General features: G+C 43.3%; 1 protein-coding gene across 5 annotated transcripts in view; it reads right to left on the bottom strand.

The window, feature by feature from the left end:
• TRIM37 (tripartite motif containing 37) overlaps positions 1-21663 on the bottom strand; it is a 1981866-nt gene that overhangs the window by 654424 nt on the left and 1305779 nt on the right. For 3 of the 5 annotated variants that reach the window (XM_069615157.1, XM_069615154.1, XM_069615155.1), the window contains one exon: positions 21150-21289. In XM_069615157.1, coding sequence (XP_069471258.1) covers positions 21150-21289 — 140 coding nt within the window. The remainder of the gene's footprint in view (positions 1-21149; positions 21290-21663) is intronic. The other 2 variants (XM_069615156.1, XM_069615158.1) reach the window with 1 other exon arrangement.

The raw sequence follows: 21663 nt of genomic DNA, 5'->3' as shown, positions 1-21663 counted from the left end.
ACCGGGCGACATAGTCCTTTGTTCTCAATGTGGAGCCAGTCGCTGTGCGGTTCCCAGCCCTCAGTGGAAGCGGACTTGTTCCGTCAGCCTCCTTGCTTAGCAGGGTCCGCTCAGTAATTTCACAGTCTTCCGCACAATAATGTGAGAGTGTTCATCCCACGGGGGTCTGCCTAATTATTATATGCAAGCCCTATCCCACGGGCGCCTTGCTGTGATGTTTGTGTTTCGTTCAGATGACATGTACATTATGTTGCCGGGGTCTCGGTTGTAGCACTTCCCTCGCTTCTTTGCGGTTCTGCCCGCTTCCGGTCTGCATGGGTGTGTGTTCTACCGGTCTCGTGGTGCACACCATGTTAGTTATTGGTAGCAGGCACCTTCTGTTATGCTCGCGCTTCAGGCCAGTCTCTACTCAGATCGACCCAGTCCTTTGTTCTTGCTGCGGAGCCGACCGCCATTTTCTTCTGCAGTCCACGCTTGCTACTTTTTATACCATAACTTTGTTTCTGCAATTCGGTTCTGTACGAAAATGCTTTACGTCTGTTCCCAATAGCTTCCCACAGTGGTAGATCTCTTTTTGTGGCTTGTGCATCCATTTAAGCATGTGTGTACCTCAGGATCTTGGAAGGATCAGCAGGAGACAGTCCGAAGCAAGTCCTATTCCATGGCTGCTTGGCCACGCCCCCCAATCGAATGCGCTTACATACTTTAACGCCACTCTGGCTTTCCACCTACAGATAAGAGGAATCTGCTGAAGGGTTCAGTCTTCGAATCTGCTCCTGCAACAAATAGGCCAACTACACCCAGGAAACAGATTGTACTCTTAGTGGACATTCTAACATCTCTCCCAGATCGAGAGGCTGGCTTCCTCAACGGGTGGGGCTGACAATAAGCACCTCAAGGGAAGCTGTAGAACAAAGGGAGAATACCTGAATGGTCAAGGAGCCAGAAACCTACAAGACTACTTTGGCCATCTTGAATCTTCCTGGACGTCACTTCCAGCTCAACCCCCCAAAATGTCCTCCAAATCAAGGACATTAGGTATGACACTGCACAGGAGGGAAAATCCATAACAGACATGGATTGGCCTTTAACAAATAGCTTGAAAAAGGACCCTGTTACGATCTGACAATATATAAGGGTGAACACCCCCACCTCAAATAGGTTAATCATCTTTCGGGCTCACCCCGGAAATGAATATCAATCAAAATGGAACTCTTGTCTGAGCTAAAGCTGCTCAAACCCATTTGGCTATGGTGAAGACAAGATTTCATGGAGGGAGGAGTGCTCCCAGCGCGTTCACTTCTAAATTAAGTTAAGTATTTTCCTGGACTCAGTAACGAAGGGAAAAGCATACTTTTCTGCAAAGGTCCTGGTGAAGTAGCCTACAGCTTGCTGCAAGCCCAATGATGCTGCTTTTGGCAATGCTGGTTGAAGAATCAAGCATTTAATGAATTGAGCTACATCGAGCCAATCAAGACTAATTCAAATACTAATTGAGCAGCTGACGCTATCGGACTTCCCCATGGTTTGTGCTTCCAGCACTGCTTCAAGCCGTGAAGTAGAAGCCAATCACTGATGATCTTGTAGATTCAAACCAGGCTTGCCGCTTTAAACCATCATGACTACCATCATTTTTATCATCCATCCACCCGTCTAGCGATTGAGCCGCAACTACTGTAACCGCAATGTTGCCTGAACCTGAACAATGCCCAACTTTAAGCCACCCATGGACAGTAACAGCACCAGTGTTAATACCTGGTCGAGCCACTCGCCACTTTGAAGCCACGACTCAATCCATTGAAAATGTCCAAGAAGATAGGCTTGAGGCTTTTGAACTGCTACAAGAGACGAAGGCAATGAATTAATTGACTTTAGGTACCTAAAAAGGTTGTTTCGAGGTTGTGACCCATGGCTTTTATACCGTGGCCCTAGAGACAGTTAAGACAATTCCCTTTTTCGAGAAAGACATTTCTAAATAACAACTGTTTCACATAGTTTTTCTGCATTTATGCCGCATTTCCTCCCTTCCGTCAGTTACATCCATAGTCCCCAGCATATGTCAAGTTTGCCTTAATCTGCATATTTACTTCATAGGGTTCGGAGTGGGTAGTGTTTTTAACCAACTGTTTGTATTTTAGTAGAGTATCTGTATTTTATTAGAACCTGCATATTTTGGTACCAATGTAATATTGCTCCTTGGATGCTTCTGTACTGGTTCCCACTCTCCTGGAGAGTATAGCCTGCACTTGCTACCTTAAGGTTAGAAGGAGGTATGCAATTATTATGTGTGCCTGTTTAACATTAATGAAATGGTCAATATTGTGTTGATACTGGAGTACAATACTCACAAGCCACTGCCGTCTCCTGTACCTTTGCTGGGCAATAGTCATTTTGTCATAGGGAAATATAGACTTCCCAGAAGAGAGGAAAACCACATGAAGAATGTAAGAAACTTAACAGGGGGGGGGGAGAAGAGATCTTCCAAATGGTTTGATAAAGACATGGTTGAGAAAAAAAGTAACCAAGTGAGATGATACATCTCAAAAAAGAACATGTGGAAAAGAGATACGAATATGCAAGGAACAATGGAGACAGGACGCCACCTTCTGCATATTATAATTATTCTTTATAACCAGCTTAATAACAGAGATTGGTTTCTAAGCGCGGTATTCAAACCTGTGTTGAGCTGCGTTGTCTTGCTTCCAAGACAAACGTATTGCCCCTGAGCTGTCCCCCCATAAGCCATGCTGAGGACTTCAGATGGAGAGGAGCAGAGTAAATCCTTTTTCTGTGAACTTCGGGCCCAGAGAAGTGCTGTCTGCATTTACTCAGTGGCTCTCCCAACAGACTGACATTGTTACGCTCACCTGACTCCCACGGAGGCGCAGGCCTGGTTTGGAGTGCTGTTGCCTCTTCTATGGTGAAGCGCAGGACTCGGAAGATGGAGAGCACCGGACCCTCAAATCTGGCTTGTCTGACTTGCAGAAATATCCTTCTGTGTGTGAAAAGGAAGTATTAACAATCTGCGGGATACTGTGTAAACCTCCCACTCCCTTCTCACCCTCCACGAAACCCTTCTGCGATTTCCTGTGAAGTCTCACCTTAGGGTCTGAAAAGACAAGCTCTCCATCCTGCTTCTGATGCAGGGGCGCGTTGTAATCCAGTTACTTCATTGGATCATGGATTGTAGAGAGTTCAAGTTTGCTTGACCTTCCCGATAAAGTACTGTGAGAATTGTGTTTATAAGTATGAGCCCGAAATAATAATTGTCCGTTGTCTCCATTTCAGGTGCAGAACAAAGATTCCGAGATGAGCAATGGAACCGACGAAGGAAACTCAGGTGAGTTGTTTGATGAGAGGTTCCTTTAGTGTCCTTGCATTAATGCACTAATGCTTGTGTCTTTTTTCCCCATAGGGGCCGGGGTTCGGAAATGCCGGAGATATGGCATCGACCCGAAGTGAGAGGTGCAGTTCCAGTAGATATCAGGTAAGTCTTTAATGAGCGTTCAGGTAATGTCTTAGCATTCGCTCACTAACGCTGATGTCTCTTTTTTTCCCCTTAGGGGCCGGGGTCCGTAAATGCCAGGATGCGGCACCGACCCGAAATGAAGTGGGAATGACCCAACAGGTCAGTCTTATGATGGCAAATTAAGGTTTTCTTATTCTCTTCCCTAGCTCACCTTTGTTCTCTTTGTTTTTCTCCCTAGGCGCTGAAATGTGGCTGCGGATCCAGATGGTCGCTGATGAACATGGAGGCGCCTAGTAAAGGTGAGTGGAATGCGGCGCTGCAGAGATCGATGTGATGTGCTTTTAAAATGAATCTCTTCCTTTTCAGGATCGTCGGCGAAATGTCTCCGGAATGCGGATTTAGCAGGTAAGGACTCTTCTTTCTCCTATACTCTTCTCTTCTCCCTTTGCAGGTGTTCCAGGATGCTGGCGGGCGTGGCAGAAGTCAGGATGCAGGAGCAGACAAGGTGAGCGTCCAGCTGCTAGATGCAGAACAACGCGAAGAGTGAGTTGCTGCTTGGGTGTGGCTTAAATAGCCTTCAAAGTAGTTCCAGGTATGTATCCTTCCTCTCAGGTACGTATTCTTCCTCCGGCCACACCCGTGTGGTTAAGTAGTCCCCAAAGATAAAGTAGTCCCATTCAGGCCTCTAGATGGCCCGGATGTTGCAGCATGGTCTGCATCAGGTAAGTTTGCACCAAGCACCTTTAAACACAAAGGGCCTCATTAGGACCCTGGCGGAGAGGGTATTACGCCAGCGTAGTGCATGGCGTACCTCTCCGCCATACTACGAGTTCCCGTAGCGCCATGGAGGTTTTCTCCGCCTGGTTTTACCAGCCGGAGAAAACCATGGCGCTACGGGACCTCGTTGTTAATTACGCCACCGTATTTTACGGTGGCGTAATTAACTCCTTCCCCACTCCCATTATACCCTATGGGGCAAGAATGGGAATGGGGAAGGGCAGAATGGGGATTGGGGATTTACCGCTCCGCCGAGGTCGGAATGGGGCGGTAAATCCGCCAACCCCCATGGCGCTATCGGCGGCTTTCCGCCATGCTTCGCGGTGCATTTAGCACCGCGAAATCCGCCTGGGTCGTAATGAGGCCCAAAGTCATCTTTTATGAGCCTGGCGCTTATGGCGCCAGGACTGTTGTCCAATATGAGCCTGGCGCCAAAGGCACCAGGACTGAGTCCAAAGGGCCCCTTCTTGGGGCTGCTGAGACTTCCCTCGGGGACATGATGTCTGCCTCTGGGGTAGCTGGGCCTGGTCTGGCTCCTTGGAGGTAGGCATCATGACAGACATAGAGGCATGCTTTTAACTCTTATTCTTGAAGAAAGGAAATGGCCTACTCTTTCCCTATACCTGAGACTAAGCCCCATTCAATTAATAAACAAATAAAAGGGGTGCTCGTCAGGCGGTCTAAACAGAAATACAGTCCTCTGTACGGAAATCCTATTCTAACAAAGTACCTTTTCCGATCTCTGAAAAGAAAAATACAAAACCAACAAAGACATGTTTTAGGGAATTTTCCAGTGAAAGAGAAGGCTGGTGGCTTCCAACTCCCACCTCTGACACGCCATAGGCACTTGCTCATTGCTCACAGTTCCAGTTCATACATTTTAGGTATTGCTGAAATAATGTCCCATGCTCCAGCCACGTCCTTCTCTTCTTTTCCTGCCCCTCCCCATCCCCCCCATACCACCCAGCCTTGGGAGGAGAGACTATTGTCTTTCTTGCCTCCTCAATCTGTGTTTCTCTCAGTGTCTTCCTCCCCACTCTGGGACTCATTACTCTGGGTTGTCTTATTTTTCTTTCCCCACTCTGGGGCTGGTTTTCTGTCCCACCCTCCATGCCAGGGTTTCTCTATTCATACCCCATGCCGGGTTCCATTTCCTTTTCTCTCCCAACTCTGTGGTCGGTATCCTTTTTTTATTTTTTTATTTTATTTCATTTAGTTTGTACAAACTTTTTGAAAAAAAGGATTTCCATCTCACATTTACATAGTGTCAGAAAAGCAGAGTAGAAACAGAATACATCTCAATCACGTTGGCTTATGCAACAGTTTTGATGTCCTTTGTTGCTAGCCTTCCAGCTCCACTTTTCCAGTCCATATTTTAGTTTGAAGATTCTGTTTCTTTCCATGTGTGGGTCATCCGGTTTTCTTTATACCCCCCTATTCAGACTCTGCTTCCATGACACATATAAGCCTTCTTTCTCTGCTGTGTTACCCAAGTTGATTTAAATTTTTATCACGATCTTCAGACTTTGTAGAAAATTAGTCAACCCAAAAATGTCCTTTTCTCGCAGGTTGAAACATTTTCGCCACAACTCATCTCAGCACAAGGTAGAGTATTGTTTTACTAAATTTCCTAAATACACGGATCTCATGTCTTTCAGGCTTTCGCAGTACAATACAAGATGTTTGCGCGTCTCCTGCTGTTTGTTGCAGAAGCGACAACTTAGTAGTGCTGACACATTCCGAGTTCTTATGGCATAGCTTACCCTTGTGTTAAATAGGTTAATTCGGAATTTCACATACATCACTCGATATCTACCACTCAGTGATTTCGTCAGATATTGTAACATTATATTCCGATCTTTGGCTTCTATTGCGGCATCTTTCATTAGTTTATGCCGATTTCGGTCGTCAACTGTCAAGCACCAATCCAGCTCCCATAACCTTTGCTTGACGAAGTTCGGATTTGTTTCCAGGGTTTTTTGATCAGTGCCTAGCTCCACTAGCTTGTTTTTGCATCCGGTTGCCCATTTACACAGAACTGTTTCCGGGTTTCCCTTCAGGGCATCCTGTAGTATTTTAAACTGGGGGGTGCAATCAGCTATAGTTATCTTCCTGTGTATGGATAGCATGTTCCATAGGACTCGGGCTTGCATAGATATTAGATTAAGTTCATATCGAATGCAGGCGCTCGAGATTCCCTTTTGTAGGTGTAGAACTCGCCTCCAATATTGATTTTCCAGTTCTGGCCATTGGGTTGCAGATACTCCCAATGCACTTTTCACGCCATACATCAGTGTTGGTATAACTTTCTGATTGTAGTGGGCCAGAACGGGTAGGAGAGAACATTTCCCAAACTTTTTATTTATGATCACTCCTTGACATGCTAGTTGTTTACATTTCTGTTTTGCGTTCTCTGCCCAGGGTGCATCATTTATGTTACTGTTGATCCACATTCCTAAATATTTTGCTTTTTTCAGACATCTCATGTTGTCTTTGTTTAAGCTCCATTAGGTGAACGGTTTTTATTTTGTTTGTTTCTTGTAAGGTCTTGAAAAATGATTTCCGACATTGTGCAGAGTACATTTTTCTTTTGTTTTTCTCCACATAGCTTTCTAGAGCTCTTAATTTTCTTGTCAGACCGATTGGAGTTAAGTCGAGTAGAGCAATATCATCAGCATAAAGCATCCAATTTACCTGTGATCCATTGATTTTGGGTGGAAAGGAGATTATGGATTCTAGACTTTCTCCAATATCGGACAAGAACAGGGCGAACAGCGTGGCTGCCAAAGGACAGCCTTGTTTCATGCCCTTGTTTGTTCGTATTGCCTTGCTTAGAGTTCCGTTGGAGTCCAGTCTGAGCTTAATTTCTGTGTCTGTGTGCAGTTCTTTTATTGGTTGGAGTAGATTTTCAGGACATTTCCCTTTCTTCATCTTACTCCAAAGTAGCTCTCGATCAATTGTGTCGAAGGCACTAGATAGATCAACAAACGCTACATAGATTTTTCTATTTTGGCAGATCGCTTCCATTTTTAAGAAGTTCAGAATCGTCAAGTTCAGGACACATCCAACCCCTTTAACAAATCCTGATTGACGAGGATCGTATCGTTTGGAATCGTGAATCCAGTTTGTTAGTTGGATTTGAAGCTGAGAAGCGAAGATTTTTCCCACCACATCAAGGAGCGCTATGGGCTGATAATTGATGGGTCAGTACGCTTCCCCTTTTTAAAAATCGGTATAACAATAGCGCTCTTCCAAGATGTAGGAATCTTTCAGTTCTCTAGGATAGCTGAGAGCAGCAGATAACAGAACTCTGTCCATAATTTCAGGCTGTTGTTTTAACAGGTGGTTTGGTAACCCATCAGGTCCTGGGGCTCTTGGTGTACTTAGTCTCATGATGTTTCGAGAGAGATCTTTTTTTATTGCAATTGACCACTCACTCTCCAATGTAGTAGAGTCCTCTATCTTGATATCGTTATTGTAGAATATTCCTGCATAGTGCTTCACCCATAGTTCTTCTGGTATTGTGTTTTTTATTTTGGCACCTTGGGGAGTTGAGATGTTATTCAGATAGCACCAGAACTCACTTGTGTTTCTTTTGGCTAACATTTTCATCTTGCTTTCCGCATCATGTTGCAGCATTATATGTTTGTGGCTGAGGAGCCAGTTCTTATAGATTTGTTTCAGATGTTTTGCCGTACTTTCCGGTTTCTTTTTGAGCGTTCTTTGTTCAGCTTTTTTTTCTTTTCATTGAGTTCCTCATCCCATACATGTTGGTTTCTGAAGTCGGATGTGGCTTTAGAGGGTTTCTTCTCCCGATATGTCTCTAGAAAGGTTGTATATTCAATTTTGTCTACCTCTGATGTTTCTTCCAATGATTTTAGCAGTGAGTTCACTTTGGTCGCGTTTAGACGTAATCGATTACGACCAGGTTCTACCACTAAATCATTTTTGACAGTATTGGACCGGCATTCCATATATTGTAACTTCCAGTACATTTTTACTAGACTGTGGTCACTATGTTTCATTTCGATAATTTTTAACTGTGTAACTTCGCTTTTCAGTCTTTCATTTGCAAACATATAGTCTATTGTTGATCATTTCTCCACCAAGTTGGTTGAGTGGGGATGTCTCCCGTGACTGCCCCATTCAGCATCTGTAGATTCCATGATTTCATTTCTTTCATCCATAGCTTGGTCGCTTGTTCTCCATCTATTTCCTTCTCGTCCTGTCCACTTGATAGGCAGTTTATGTTAAGATCGCCACATATTAGGATGTTTACATCTTTTTCAGTCCTCTTAATGTTGCAGATAATTTCTGAGATGGTTTCGATGAGCGTCTCTGTTTTGATTGCAGCATGTTGCCAATATATATTTATCAACATTAATAGGTTCTCATTATTCCTTGCACTCGTCGGTAATTTGATCCTGGAGACTTGTATGTACGATGAAACATTAATTGAAGGTGCCTGGTTGAATGCAATCTCAAAACCATCTGCAATTGGAGTGTCCATTAGCCATGTCTCTTGTAGGCATAATAAGTCAATGTCTTTTGGTTGGTTTGGGATCTCTCCAAGCAGATGCATGTATTCCATGAGGCTATGCATATGCATATCTTGCCAGACTTATAAGACTTTCGGCATTAACTATTGTTATAGTTGTTGATGGTTTTCGCAACCCATGTCCAGTCAAGATCTTCGTTTCTCGAGAAGGAATTCCTCAGGCCTTTGGTATCAGATTTTCCAGTCCTTGTTACAGTTGAAATTATCTTCGTTTCTTTATTCCCAGAGATTTCTCTCTCGGGGGAGGCATATTTGTTCTTCAGGATATCTTCTTCTACCTCACTTGCGGGTCTTTTGTTTTTCGTTGGTTTTGAATCATGGAATGATCTTTTTTCCTTTGATGGTTGTTTCTCCTTTGTATATCGGATCTCATTTATGTCAAACCCTAGGGAGTTGAAAATTGCACCAGTCTGTAAGAGGGAGCCGAATGAGTTTAGAGGCTATGTGAAGTATCACAGAGTCGTTTTTTTCATTCTCAAATTCGACTACTTGAATGTCTTCGGAAACCACGGTTCTGAGTTGCGGGATGTGATGTTTCGTGGAATTCCGGATTTGGGGACCAGGCTCTTTACTGTTGGTTGTATTCGTTTTTGCATTGGACTGGATTTTCTCAGACATTGCTTGATGTAAGTCAGGAGGAATCTTTGATTACATCATATGTCCCTGGGCCTGTTGCATAGGAGTTGACTCGGTTAAATTATCTTCATTTCTAGACTTTATTCCCGCAAAGATCTTAGCTGGAATAAGTCCGGCGTCCATTAGGGCCATTTTGGCCTCCAGAGCCTCAAATTCTTGTTTGTACTTGCACAGATCCAGGTTTCGAGATGTAAATTTTGAATTGGAGTGTTCCTGATTATTACTGGCTATGGTTAACGCTCTTTTCTCCTCTAGCGTTATACAAGTCGTTGGAGCTTTCCCTGCAGGTTTTGGGAAGGAACTGTCTTGCTTTGCTAGCTCCATGGTGACGCATCGTTGCTGATGCTCGGGTTCTTCAGTTACCAACTCGCTGATTTTGCCAGATGGAATATCTTGAAGGATAGGCTGCTTCTTGTAGGTTTTCTTGACCTCAGGTAATTTTGCTTCATGCAATGGGGATCTGAGGTCAATACTGATTACAGCTTCCTGCGATACACACTCCTCATTCGGTGTTGGATCAGGAGTCTCAGTCCAACCACTTTTGTCGCTTTCGCTCTGCTCGTATGTCGAGAGATCTAATAGATCTTCTAGAGAGCTCTCCTTCCCGGTGATTGTGCCTTTTTCAACTTCACGGCTAGTCTGTTGCCCAGCAGGTAGATTTGACATTTGTGTACTGGGGTGGTCATTAGTGATGGCTCCAGAGAGTTGCTTAGTAGTAGTTGTAATGCTAAAGCCTTTTATATTTCTTAGAAAAGAGCGCACACTGGATCTTTTTTGGTTTTTACGCTTTCTCATGTTCTTGGTTTTTTTCAAGGCCATCAGCACCTCTGGGTTATTTTTTTTTTGAATCTCTGATTTTTTAGGATCAAAAATTGAAAACACATCCTTTGAAGTAGATATGGACTGCTTTTGCGAGGCTGCTTCGGTGTCTTTCAGATCACTACCAGTAACTGGATTTAGGTGATCATGGTCCGTCAAGGCAGCTTTAGGGTCCGGCAATTTTGCAGGTAATGGGCCTTTATTAGACTGGGTCAGGTCCGTTTTCACAATGGAGCTAGCGCACACAGGTTGCTCCAAAGTAGCATCCAACGCACTTTCCAGAATGACTGCAGGAGTGTGGACTGGGTGTGATTCGCTGTTAACACTAATGGTGCTACTTCCCTCAGCTTCTTTTTGTCTTTTCAATTTTTGTTTGCATTTGGACGGAAGATCATTCGTACACCCGCTGCCATGACGTGTCTTTTGAGTATTTGTATTTGGTTCTTTATCGGTCTTAGTTTCCACAGTTTGTTCAGTCTGCTGCAGTGTATTAGTTACAGATATTATCTCATCACGCATGTCAAAGCAGTCACCATTCTGTTTCACTGGCTGCTCCATGGAGGTGAAATTCGTCTTCTGGTGTTTTAACAGAGCAATCGCTTCTCGAGCTACTTCTGCAAACAGACGTTTATCAGTCGCACTGTTCATAGTGTGCTCTAGTATGATGTTCACATTTGCCTCAGATTTTAGATTTTCATTTGACAAAATTTGTTGAGTTCTCGTCAGATCTTGCTCCACAGTTCTCATTTTGGTATTCAACATGGCCAAAAGTGTTGTTTAATCCTTTCTATTATCGTTCAATTGTTCATATAATTTCATGTATGGTAACATCGATATTGTGTGAGCAGCCATTATTAGTGTGTTTACTTCTCTGGTGATTTCCTTAGATAAGCATTCTGCCCTACTTTGAGTTTGAAGTTTTCTTTTCTTGGCGATCTTTGATCTCAGACTATATGTTGTTGACTTTGGCTTCCAGGGATTGCTTTCTTTGGTAGATATTTTATCTATGTTTGGACCGACTGTCAGTAGTGATGATAAGTATGACTCATCCCCATTTTCATCACGACCGGTTAAATGTCCTTCTTTAGTATGTCTTTTTTGGGATACAAACAGTAGATCGGTAGAGTCATCATTTATGGAGTTGGTTCTTTTCCTTTTCACCATAGGTTTTAGCCACGGATTCTGTTTTTCAACAAACTCCCATGTTTCCAGTAACTGCTTTGGGGCATTCCACGGTAAAAACATGTTTGCACCTGCATCCGGCACAGGTGCCGGTGGCAATTCCATAGACGGTACTTCCGCCTCGTTATAAGAGGTTTGCTGACTTGCCAGTCTCGTGTTTATTTCAATTAAGTACTTTAAGTACTTTGTCGGCTATGGCAATCGAGCTCCGCCGGTTAGGACTCCTCATATCCTTGGCAGTAGGGACTAGTGATTCCTGTATTTGAATTTCATCTACGTTGTTCCCGATGGGGTTTCCAATGTCGATTGCAACATCAGCCAACATATTTCCTTTGACTTCTGCCAGAGCGTTATTCTCGGCTTGAGCTGGAAGGCTGTTATTGCACAGGTATAAATCATAGCTGCTGGATAGCCGGACCGGAGTGCCAACGATTTCAGGTTGATTGCACTCATTCGCTTTAGTATGGACATTGTCCTGTTCCAACATGCAGCCCGCTGAGGCTAATAAGGATAAAGTCGACAGCAGCTCTACAGCTCCATATTGGTGGGAGTCTGCCGTGGGAGCCGTTTGATAGCTGTTTGGGTTTGTACCACACTCGATGACAGATGAATCAATTTCCGAGGATGCCGCCGGATGAACCTCCAGATGCACCTCGGACACAGCGTGACTTCTGTTCTTTACATTCTCTTCTTCTAGAATCGTACCATAAGGGAAACAGGGTGCAAGTCCTGTTACTGGTGTCAAAGTGACATTAAATGTAGGTGAATTAATTGCCTGGCAATCAAAAAAGTTTTCAGAACTGGAGGATGAAATTGAAGTACAAGTTCTTTTATGAGACCTGCAGCCACTTACCAGGGATGTTGTCAGAAGCTCAACAGGCTCGATCCCTCCAGCGGCCAGGAAACGTCGCTGCAGTCGAGTGAGCTGATGCGCCCCTCCGTCTTCACCGCTGGTCTGAGAGTGCACAACGGCATCAGTCATTAGGAGTCCTGAGGGTCCAGGCTCCAGCCTATCCATTAAGGACGTAGTTCTTATAAAGGGAGGGTCGTGTGCACCCACAGCCACACTGGCTACACTGGTAACACTCAGCTTCACTCCGCCGGTATCCTCTCTATCCGCCTCTGTGCTCCCCCTCTCTACAGGAGGGGAGCCTTGCGGCTTCTCTGTGCTCTGCCTCGTCTAGGGTTGGTCTCTTGCCCTCTCCCTACTCCTGGACTTCTGTGTCTTCTTCCCACTCTGGGGCTGGTCTCTTCTTTCTCCCCACTCTAGGGGCCTCTCAGGGTTTTCCCCACCTTGGGGCTTCTCTGTGCTCTCCCTTATCTGGGGTCAATCTCTTCCCTTCACCCCGCTCTTGGGCTTTTCTATCCTCTCCGCACTCAGGGGACTTTCTTCCTTGCTTTGCTGACCACCCCCCAGTTACCTGCAGCCACTGTGTTCCTGTTCCTGATGAGTGGTGCTTCTCGGGAGGGGCGCAGAGTTGTCCGCCACAGAGCCATTAACACGACTCCTCAACTGCACTCTGCATTGGTCGGAGTCGCTTCTAGTCTACTGCTCGCCTCTAGTGGGAATGCAATGGCGGCTTTCTCCATCGGCCTGTGCGTTGGCACTGCAAGGATCCCGGTCTACCACATCAACCAGCCGTAACTTCCCGTTTACTTGTCCGGTCTGCCTCGATGCAATCCCATAGCCTAGTCTGTAGGCCGGGAGACTGAGCCTAGCATTCACTCTCTCTGGTCGCCCCCTCCTCTGGGCCTTCAAGTTCAAATGAACTCTGCTGGAATCCCTCAACAGCTCTTCTGATTGGTTCTTTATCTGACTCTACTCCAAGGGGCTGATCTACTTATCTCTGCACTGTCTTCCAGGAAGATTAGGGATGGCTAGAGTCAGAAGCCCAATCAGCTATTAAAAAAGGGTTTTTAAGGTTATCATATAGCTTAGTTCCCACATACCCCATGAAGGTATAAGTGGTGGGGGAAGAGATGGTAAATTGTGCTCCTCTGGGGTTTTCTTGTCCCCCTAAGGGGGTGGGTGGAGTCACCTTTGGAGGGATCCTGCTTACTCTGTCCCCTAGGGGGTGATAAGGACAGCTGTTTCACCTCCCTAGTCCCGAAGGGAGTGGCTCCCGCTTGAGGAGAGTTGACAATCATCTCGGAGTTGTCACAAATGACATGGCAGAGTTACAGCACTCAAAGTACAAAATTTCAAGAACCAGTAACGAGAGCCAAACAGATTTGGCCGATTTATAGTGCTGTTCACACAAAGCTAGGCCATTATAAGATTTCACATCCTTCCCAATGGCAGAGATCAAATGGCTCACCATGGCGGAACCCAGGAGCAGGTAGAGCCTCCCACTCAGAATTTTGAACTTACTTTAAGAACAGTAATAGCGCTAGGACATAGCAATCAGGCTAGGAAATAAAACACATTTTGAGATCATGGACCATCCACTGCGTGGCACTTGTGTCAACAATCTACAGTAGAGGACAGATATTGAAATTTGAGAAACCCTGCACTATATAACTCTTTCTGGATTAATATGTAGGCCTTAATTCAATTAATGGATCCAGTGTCTAATTAATGGACACTGAAGCACTAAGATGGTTTGAAGGAAAAAAGTGCTAATGTTGTAGAACCTGTTGCGACTTCGCAATGGTTTTCAGTGCTCATTATCTACATGTAATCGACAATCCAAAAACGAGCTTAGTCGGACAACCACAAACAATGCATTCTGTAAGGTAGGACCAGCCTCTCATTGCTGCGTACTGTGGGATGTTTTCACCCACGCATCCAAGCCCTACAACATCGCTGGCAGCAGAAACATTAGAGTGGCCACCGGAAAGCATGCTGCTCGCCAGAAATCATCCAAAAATGCACAGTAAAAATCTGAAAAATAGGCTGCCACCCACTTTTGCCTATATTAGTGAGCACAGGAGGTCACTGCCTAAAACCACTATTGGTCTACACACACAGTAGCCTGAAACCACTTGGGAATAGCAATCCTGATTGCCAAAAGCAACCCAGAGCTGTTTGGGAATTCATTTTCTTGATCGTCAAAATTGCTAAAATCATGGCTCACAAAACCACCAAAAGGATACAACTTCTTGTTGGGTGATCCACCTCATTTACTGCAGAATCCACATCAGTACAATATCAGCGAGAATCCTATGCTACCAAGCTAAATCCCTGTGTAGATCACCAGCGCCACTGACCGGCGCTGGTGATCTAAATTCTGACAGGAGACCTATATTTCAGGAGCTAAACAGTAACCTGAGTTAGCAGAGACTTCAAAAGGCTTGCTTTTCTATGAGAACTCTTCACACATAGTCTTCTCAGCAACAAGGCAGGAAATCGCATGGTCAAGTTAATTTGATGGAGTGGCACCCTGGTATGCTAGCAGGAACACAAGACAATAGACTCTTTCAATTGAATAGAATATGCTGATTTTGGGTGTAACTGTCAACACTGCTCTAGGAAAAACAAGACATGTGACCTCTGAGTCAAGCTAAGCTTCTAGGGGCGGGGACAAACCAATGGGTGTACTGAAGTGAAGGCAAATATATGTTTTATAAGAATACTGATAACTAATTGTAACCAGCTGATAGAAATGTACAATTTTGAGATTCTTAAAATGACACCTTCACTCACAGTTCAAGACTAAGTTGGACGCCGTGGGATGTTCTGAGGCCAAGCCCCGTATTTATTAATATTGTAGACACTGTGTTTATACTAGAAAATTGAAAACTTATTGTAATATGCCCAGAGAGGGGGTGTACCTCTGTAAGATTTGGTGCAAAACCAATATTGCAAAACCCACTAAAATCGCTGATAAGTTATCATTTCTGAACCCAAGCTCTTAGAAAGATCAGGGTTAAACAGAGACCTGTCTTAATTAATATGCGATATGTACATGTATTATCAACAACGTGTGTATCTGGGAAGCATGTTTGATTATGAAAAATTGATTTTCTTGAGAAACCAAAGGGGCATGGTCGTTCCTTCAGCAATAAAGATGATACCTGATGACTCATTCTGACTCACTACTCCCTTCTCCACTCAGAGGACAGTAAATCCTTTAACCTATCAGGATCCTCAGAGGGTTGGGCATAGAAAGTCAGCCTCCACACCCCCTTTGAGAAGACATAAAAAGAGACTGCTGAGACCCAGATAGACACTTATTTTTCCACTACTCATCGATTCCTGCGCAGCACGCAACTCTAGAGCCTTGGAGAAGCTGAGGCCTAATCCACAAGCTGAACTCCTCTCAGCAGGCCTCAGGATCCAGCAACCTAACTAAACTATTCAACAGCCGGGCGAGCTGTTTTGCTTCTGGCTTGACCCCTGTGCCAGAACCAGATCCGGGCCCAGAAAGCAGAAGCTGTATCCAGAACCCGTCAGACCCAGACCAGACCACTGTGCAGTGCTGATAGCAGACCAGAGAGCGTGCTGTGAGCAGAACCTAGAGGGCCTGAGACCGTCCGGTGGCGAGTGAAGTCCAAACCTGAGGCCTATTTCCCTTTCAGTCCAAAACTAGGAGGGAGTATTCAGCCTAGAACTGTACAGAACCAATCTCTTAGTTAAAATGATCTTATTTAAACCATTTCAACCGGACCAGAACTGCATAGAAATCGTGTGTCCCTTCTGTGATTTCAAATCTGTAAAAGCGTCATCTGTCATTCTGAAATCTTGACTTTATTTTGGAAAATCTACCTCCACAAAAACGTCCGTATCTTTTGAACCACACGTCCTAGAAGCGAGATTTAACTGTCATTTTAGAGCTAAGATCCTAAACTGTCCAACAAACCCGAAATGACATTCCAACTCCTTATAATATTTCCGTAATCGCGATATACGCACGCGGAAAAAGTGCAGCGAATTGAAAATTAGCTTTATTTCACCACTTGTAAAAATAGCTGCTTCTTGCTTTCCACTGCTGAAATTCGTTTTCAACCTGATAATCACTCATGAATCATTGCTAGTGTTGACCTGTACCAATCTAAAGTAACTATCACCTACCCTGAATCTCCTTTAGTGAATTAAAAAGCATTTAGCATATTTTCTCATCCATTGCAACCACATTTCAAAGCATTTGGCCTGTGTTTTAAAATCATCCCTGTTTCTCTAAGTTTGCTGGGGGGAACTGGAACTGAACTGCATTTGATTGTATTCTGGAAACCTGTGTGCTCTCCTTTCCATCTCTTCATATTGCATAAGGGGGGAGTGAGTAGTCACAGGGGAAAAAGTGATCATATTATCTCTTGTTGAAACCATATCGAGTTTATTTCTGTGTTGCATTCTCAGCTTCCATCAACTGAGTCTTATAAAAAACCTTCCATATAGCCAGATGCTCAGGGTAAAAAGATTGGTAAGTGACCCAGAAGACTACAAGATAGCCATCCAAGAGATGGGGAAGAAGTTCCTCGACAGGGGATATTTGGAAGAAGAAATAAACACAGCTCAATCACGAGTAGCTACACAAAGCAGAGAAGACTTATTGAAGATAAAGACTAAGCAAGAGTCGGCTCCTCCACTGGTCTTTGTGTCCAAAAACTCACGTCAAAGTGACCGCATAAAGTGCATTATCAAAAAACATTGGAACACATTATTATGTCATCAAAGAGTAGAACACTTGTTTAAGGAAGTACCCACATTCGCCTACCAGCAGAGTCAAAACCTAAGTGATAGACTAGTTGAAAACAAACCAGCACTTAAGAAGAAACTCACAGAAAGAATTGGAACATTTCCTTGTTTGAATTGTAGCAATTGTGGCTATGTGATGAAAGGAGAAACAGTAAAGCATCCCCATACAGGAGAGACAATCAGATTGAAAGATTTTGCTACATGTGACTCTAATAACGTGATTTATGCCATCAAGTGTCCGTGTGGACTGTACTATGTGGGTCAGACATTGCGAGTAGCAAAAATTAGATGAAATGAACATAGATCATGCATAAGGAATCACAATTCGAACTCAGCGGTGTCAAGACATTGGGATGAGAGGAAACACAACCTGGCTCAGATCCGCTTTGTAATTCTAGAAGTGGTTTCTAAAAGAGACACCCACGAGAACTTCCAAAGGAAAATGGACCAAAGAGAAACCTTTTTGATATATCGTCTGAGTTCTCTCACTCCAAGAGGGCTCAATGAAAAAATAAACTATATGTGTTTCTTGTAAAATTATTTTTGAAGAACTGAACTAACTTTATATTTTATTGACAGAATATTGGCATTTCTCCATGTAAACGTGGAGCTTCTGTTCCTAGCCATCTGTTTTTATGGCTCCGTTATATAACTGCACTTTACAATTTTTGCCGTAACTTTTCATGATTGGACTATACCTGGGTTGATTTCTTCATAATAGTGGAATGCACTACATATAACTGTTGCTCTACTTGCACACATTTGGATCAATTATTTGATTCAGTTCATACCTTAAGTACACCAATGATTGCTTATCCTGATGTATTTCACATGCACATAATTAAGTCTTGATGACCCCGCACAAGTGGTAGTTTACACTGGATCAACAAAACACGCTCTACTTCCATACATTTCAAATCTGATTCGTTGGTTCGTTTTGGACACAATGCTTAAATAACATCATTTTGGATCAAGCAAGTCCAAGTGGCATTCCTCAATGGATCAACATATTTCCCCAAACGCTCTTCTTTCACACATTTTTTACTTTTCCATTTTAATTTTAGTTGTTGGTTCGCTCTGAACTCATTGCTTAAATGACATCATAGCGATCAATGCACAATTAACAGAATGCATGTCCTAGTGATGGATTACACTGGATCAACTAATTCCTCCATACGCTCTACTTCTTCATATTTAGTCGCTGGTTCGTTGCGGACCCATAGTTTTTAATACATCATTGCGATCCATGTAAAGAATACACATTTCTATTACCCTTCCTGCACAAGTAACTGCGCCTTTAAGGCTTCGAAGACACGAGATTACAATCACGTGCATTGAATCTCAATATGACTCAGTATTATTGTTTAACTTTCTTGTAGATCTTGTTGTACTACCGTACAAAACCACGATCCAAGCGTTCGGCATGACCAAGGTAGGACATGCACATATAGTTTAAAGATGGAGAGAAAATGCACATTTACTTCAGTTAACTAATTGGGATGCCGTTTTGTTTTATTTTTGTTCATTATCTCTTCAAATGGACGTGGCTCGCGGATTGGTATGTGCTTTTGTAATTATATTTAAATAATGGCTGTTATGTGTATACATATACTGTTAACAATGATGAAATATAAGTCATGCTATATAATTTGTTTTTTGCTATAATACCGCCCTGATGAAGGTTTTATCCGAAATGCATTGGCACCAGAGTATTGTGGCAATTTGAGATGCAAACTCTTTGTGTGATTTACAAAGACAAACTTTGGCAGCAAATATTACAGGAATGTGAATTAAACAATTCTTGCCAAGAATCTAACAATTCTTTGAATTGCATTACTTTCATATCGAAAACATGATACTTAATCTACAGCATACTAAATATTAGCAACCTAACTGGGGCTAACTGTGAAGCGCCTTTCCCAACAAAGTGGAGTCACTTTGTTTCCTGGAGGTTTTTCTGTTCGATTAGGTCCTAGTGCTACAGGACCGTTTTTTGGATTGGCAGCTCCAGGCGAGAACATTATAAAAGACTGTTCTTTATAGAAAATTCATGACTTTCTTAATTTAAGCAACTACTACAAGACTAAACTTTCAAGTGATGCCCTCTTCATCTGTGTTGCATTCTTTCCCATCTTGCATTTCCTTGAAACCATACAAAGTATTCTCTGCTACCTTATTCTTTCTATACCAACTCCTAAGTGATTAAAGAATTGTGCTATTGTAATATTATCCATTGTTGATCACTATTATATTCATAAGTGTGCTATCAAATATTAATTTATTCATAAAAGTGTGATATATATTGTTTAATTCTTCAAATAAATCTTTTAATTTGCAAAACAAACCTACTCCTTGGCTCAATGAGGTCAGGGGGATTCAAAGAGAGGGGCGTTATATAAGGGTTCATCATCCAGATTTAAGAACTTGACATAAAAATATATAAATAAGGGCTTCCATTGGGCATCCCAGACTAGGCATTGACTTAGTTGGATTGCTGGATTGAAGTCACTTACAGTACTGTGCACAATCGTACCGCATTTGCATGCATGGAAATCATTTTGGAAATATATGTTACGCAAACCTGCAAATATCCCCTTCATTAAACAGACAAAAATAACTGTCAGATTACAGTTTGAATGGCATCCAGCAAAGCGTTCATCCCCTAAAGAAGTGATAAATTGTGCGGGATGAGGTTATTCTTATGAAAATACAATCTGATGATAGGCAGAATACTATCACACCAAGCACTGAGGCATTACTGTATGTGGCCAGAGTCTCACGTATGTTAGGTAATGGGAGTCCATCAGCCCAAAAGTTGTGTGTGCCCGCCATTTACAGAAACAAACCTTCCCAGTGAATGTCTATGCCAAAACAAGGGTTAGCCACTACAAACTCTCACTCCCACCATTATACAAAATACTGCTGAGGCCCTCTGTGAGGGTGTAAAGCCTGGAGGGGGGTATCTGTACTTCTGCCCTCTATGTGGTAGCAGGGTCAGATTGGCCCCCCGGCCTTTTGGCCCGTGACCGGGCCGAAATCATCCCTAGGGAGTGGGGGCCGGTTTATGGCCATGATGGGCCGGTCTGGAAGAAAGGAAAATTGAAAAAATATATATTTCTTTTTTCAATTTTTTTTTCTTTCCAAAAAGCCTTTCATCCTTCTTAGGTCGATAAATGAGTACCAACACAGGTTGGGTGATATTGTATGCATATTTGTTCTATAAAAAAGAGCTTAAGCGTAAGTGCTATACAATATTTGGCCTTGGACGTCTGCTTGAATTCACAGTAATTTAGTGTACTTCGGAACAATGCTATTTGATACCACTTCCTGTTTTGTCAAGGGGTGAAAGGTCGTGTTTCATCGATTCCCGGGATGTCACTTTGGGTTGGGGTCAAATGACATCACTTCCGGCGATGTCATCAGAGGTTAAGAGTCGTGACAGGTGGGCCACTTTTTTGAGGCGAGGGGGTTGGGCCACTTTTTTTTGGGTGACCGGGCCTATTTGTTGTCCCAGTCCGACCCTGTGTGGTAGGGTAAAAAGGCACAGAACACACCAGCCAAGGTTCTCTATTATGTTAAAATGGACGAGCAACCAAGAACTATGCTCTTAGGAGGTGATGCAGGCAGGTTCTGAAGTACAGCGTTTCCTCAAAGCTCCCACAAAGGAATGTCAGCACACTATGTTAGTTGATAACACTGCTTCTTTATATAGAATAAGGTTTGCTACCCAAAAATATCTACATATACTCAAAACTGCACACCCAACCTCTACTACATACTTTCTCATCTAGGAATGTCTGTGCAGGTGTTGGAATGGTTTCCTTCGAAGGGTATGATACACCATGTCCAGTAAACATAACAGGCCAGTAAACAATTCAGTAATTGTTTCTTTGAAATGGAAATACTGTGCGTTCTCCACTAAGATTCACTACATCCTAGATCTTTCATTTGACAACTACATTTTGAACAGTCTTTTTTCATCATCACGTTATGGTTATTTTGGAAAGTACAATGAGCATTTAGCCCTACATTTAGCCCTACATGTTTTGCTCTGCAGAAAATTCACTCACATGGTTTCTTCATCAATATCATTCTCTTCAGTGTTGCTGGTTGCCGTTGAACTGGCAGAAGAACAGCTGCCATCCAGGTGGATCACTTCATCCTCCGCTGCTAGATCAGCATCCAAATCTCCATCAGAGAGTTCGTGCTGCTTCAAGATAAAAAACAATCCATCATGTAGCAATCATGTAGCAAAATTAGTGTTTTAGCAACCATATACTTTTGTGAACATCAAAACTGAAGAACAAAGTAGCACTTTACTACCAGTCTTGCCCAGCAGTGATAGCTCAACATCTTTTTACATCTGCGTGCATGACCGGATACTAATCTATTACCTTCCTTTTAAAAAACAGGTGGATGTGGGGTTGGGTGGTGACCAAGGAGGAGTTTGTCACTTCTCCCCAAAGGGAAGTCACCGACTTTGTGACTAAGCAGGCAAGCCCACTAGGCTTAACGTCCCAGAGGGGACATGGTGAGCGGGATCCCTTTGGAGGTGACTCCCCCTTAGGAGACAGGAAAATCCCA

Source organism: Ambystoma mexicanum, chromosome 9 (assembly GCF_040938575.1).
Source record: "Ambystoma mexicanum isolate Mex_15411 chromosome 9, UKY_AmexF1_1, whole genome shotgun sequence".
NCBI classification, from domain to species: domain Eukaryota; kingdom Metazoa; phylum Chordata; class Amphibia; order Caudata; family Ambystomatidae; genus Ambystoma; species Ambystoma mexicanum.
Note: the sequence above shows the minus strand (reverse complement) of the source record. Positions and strands in the feature narration are given on the sequence as shown.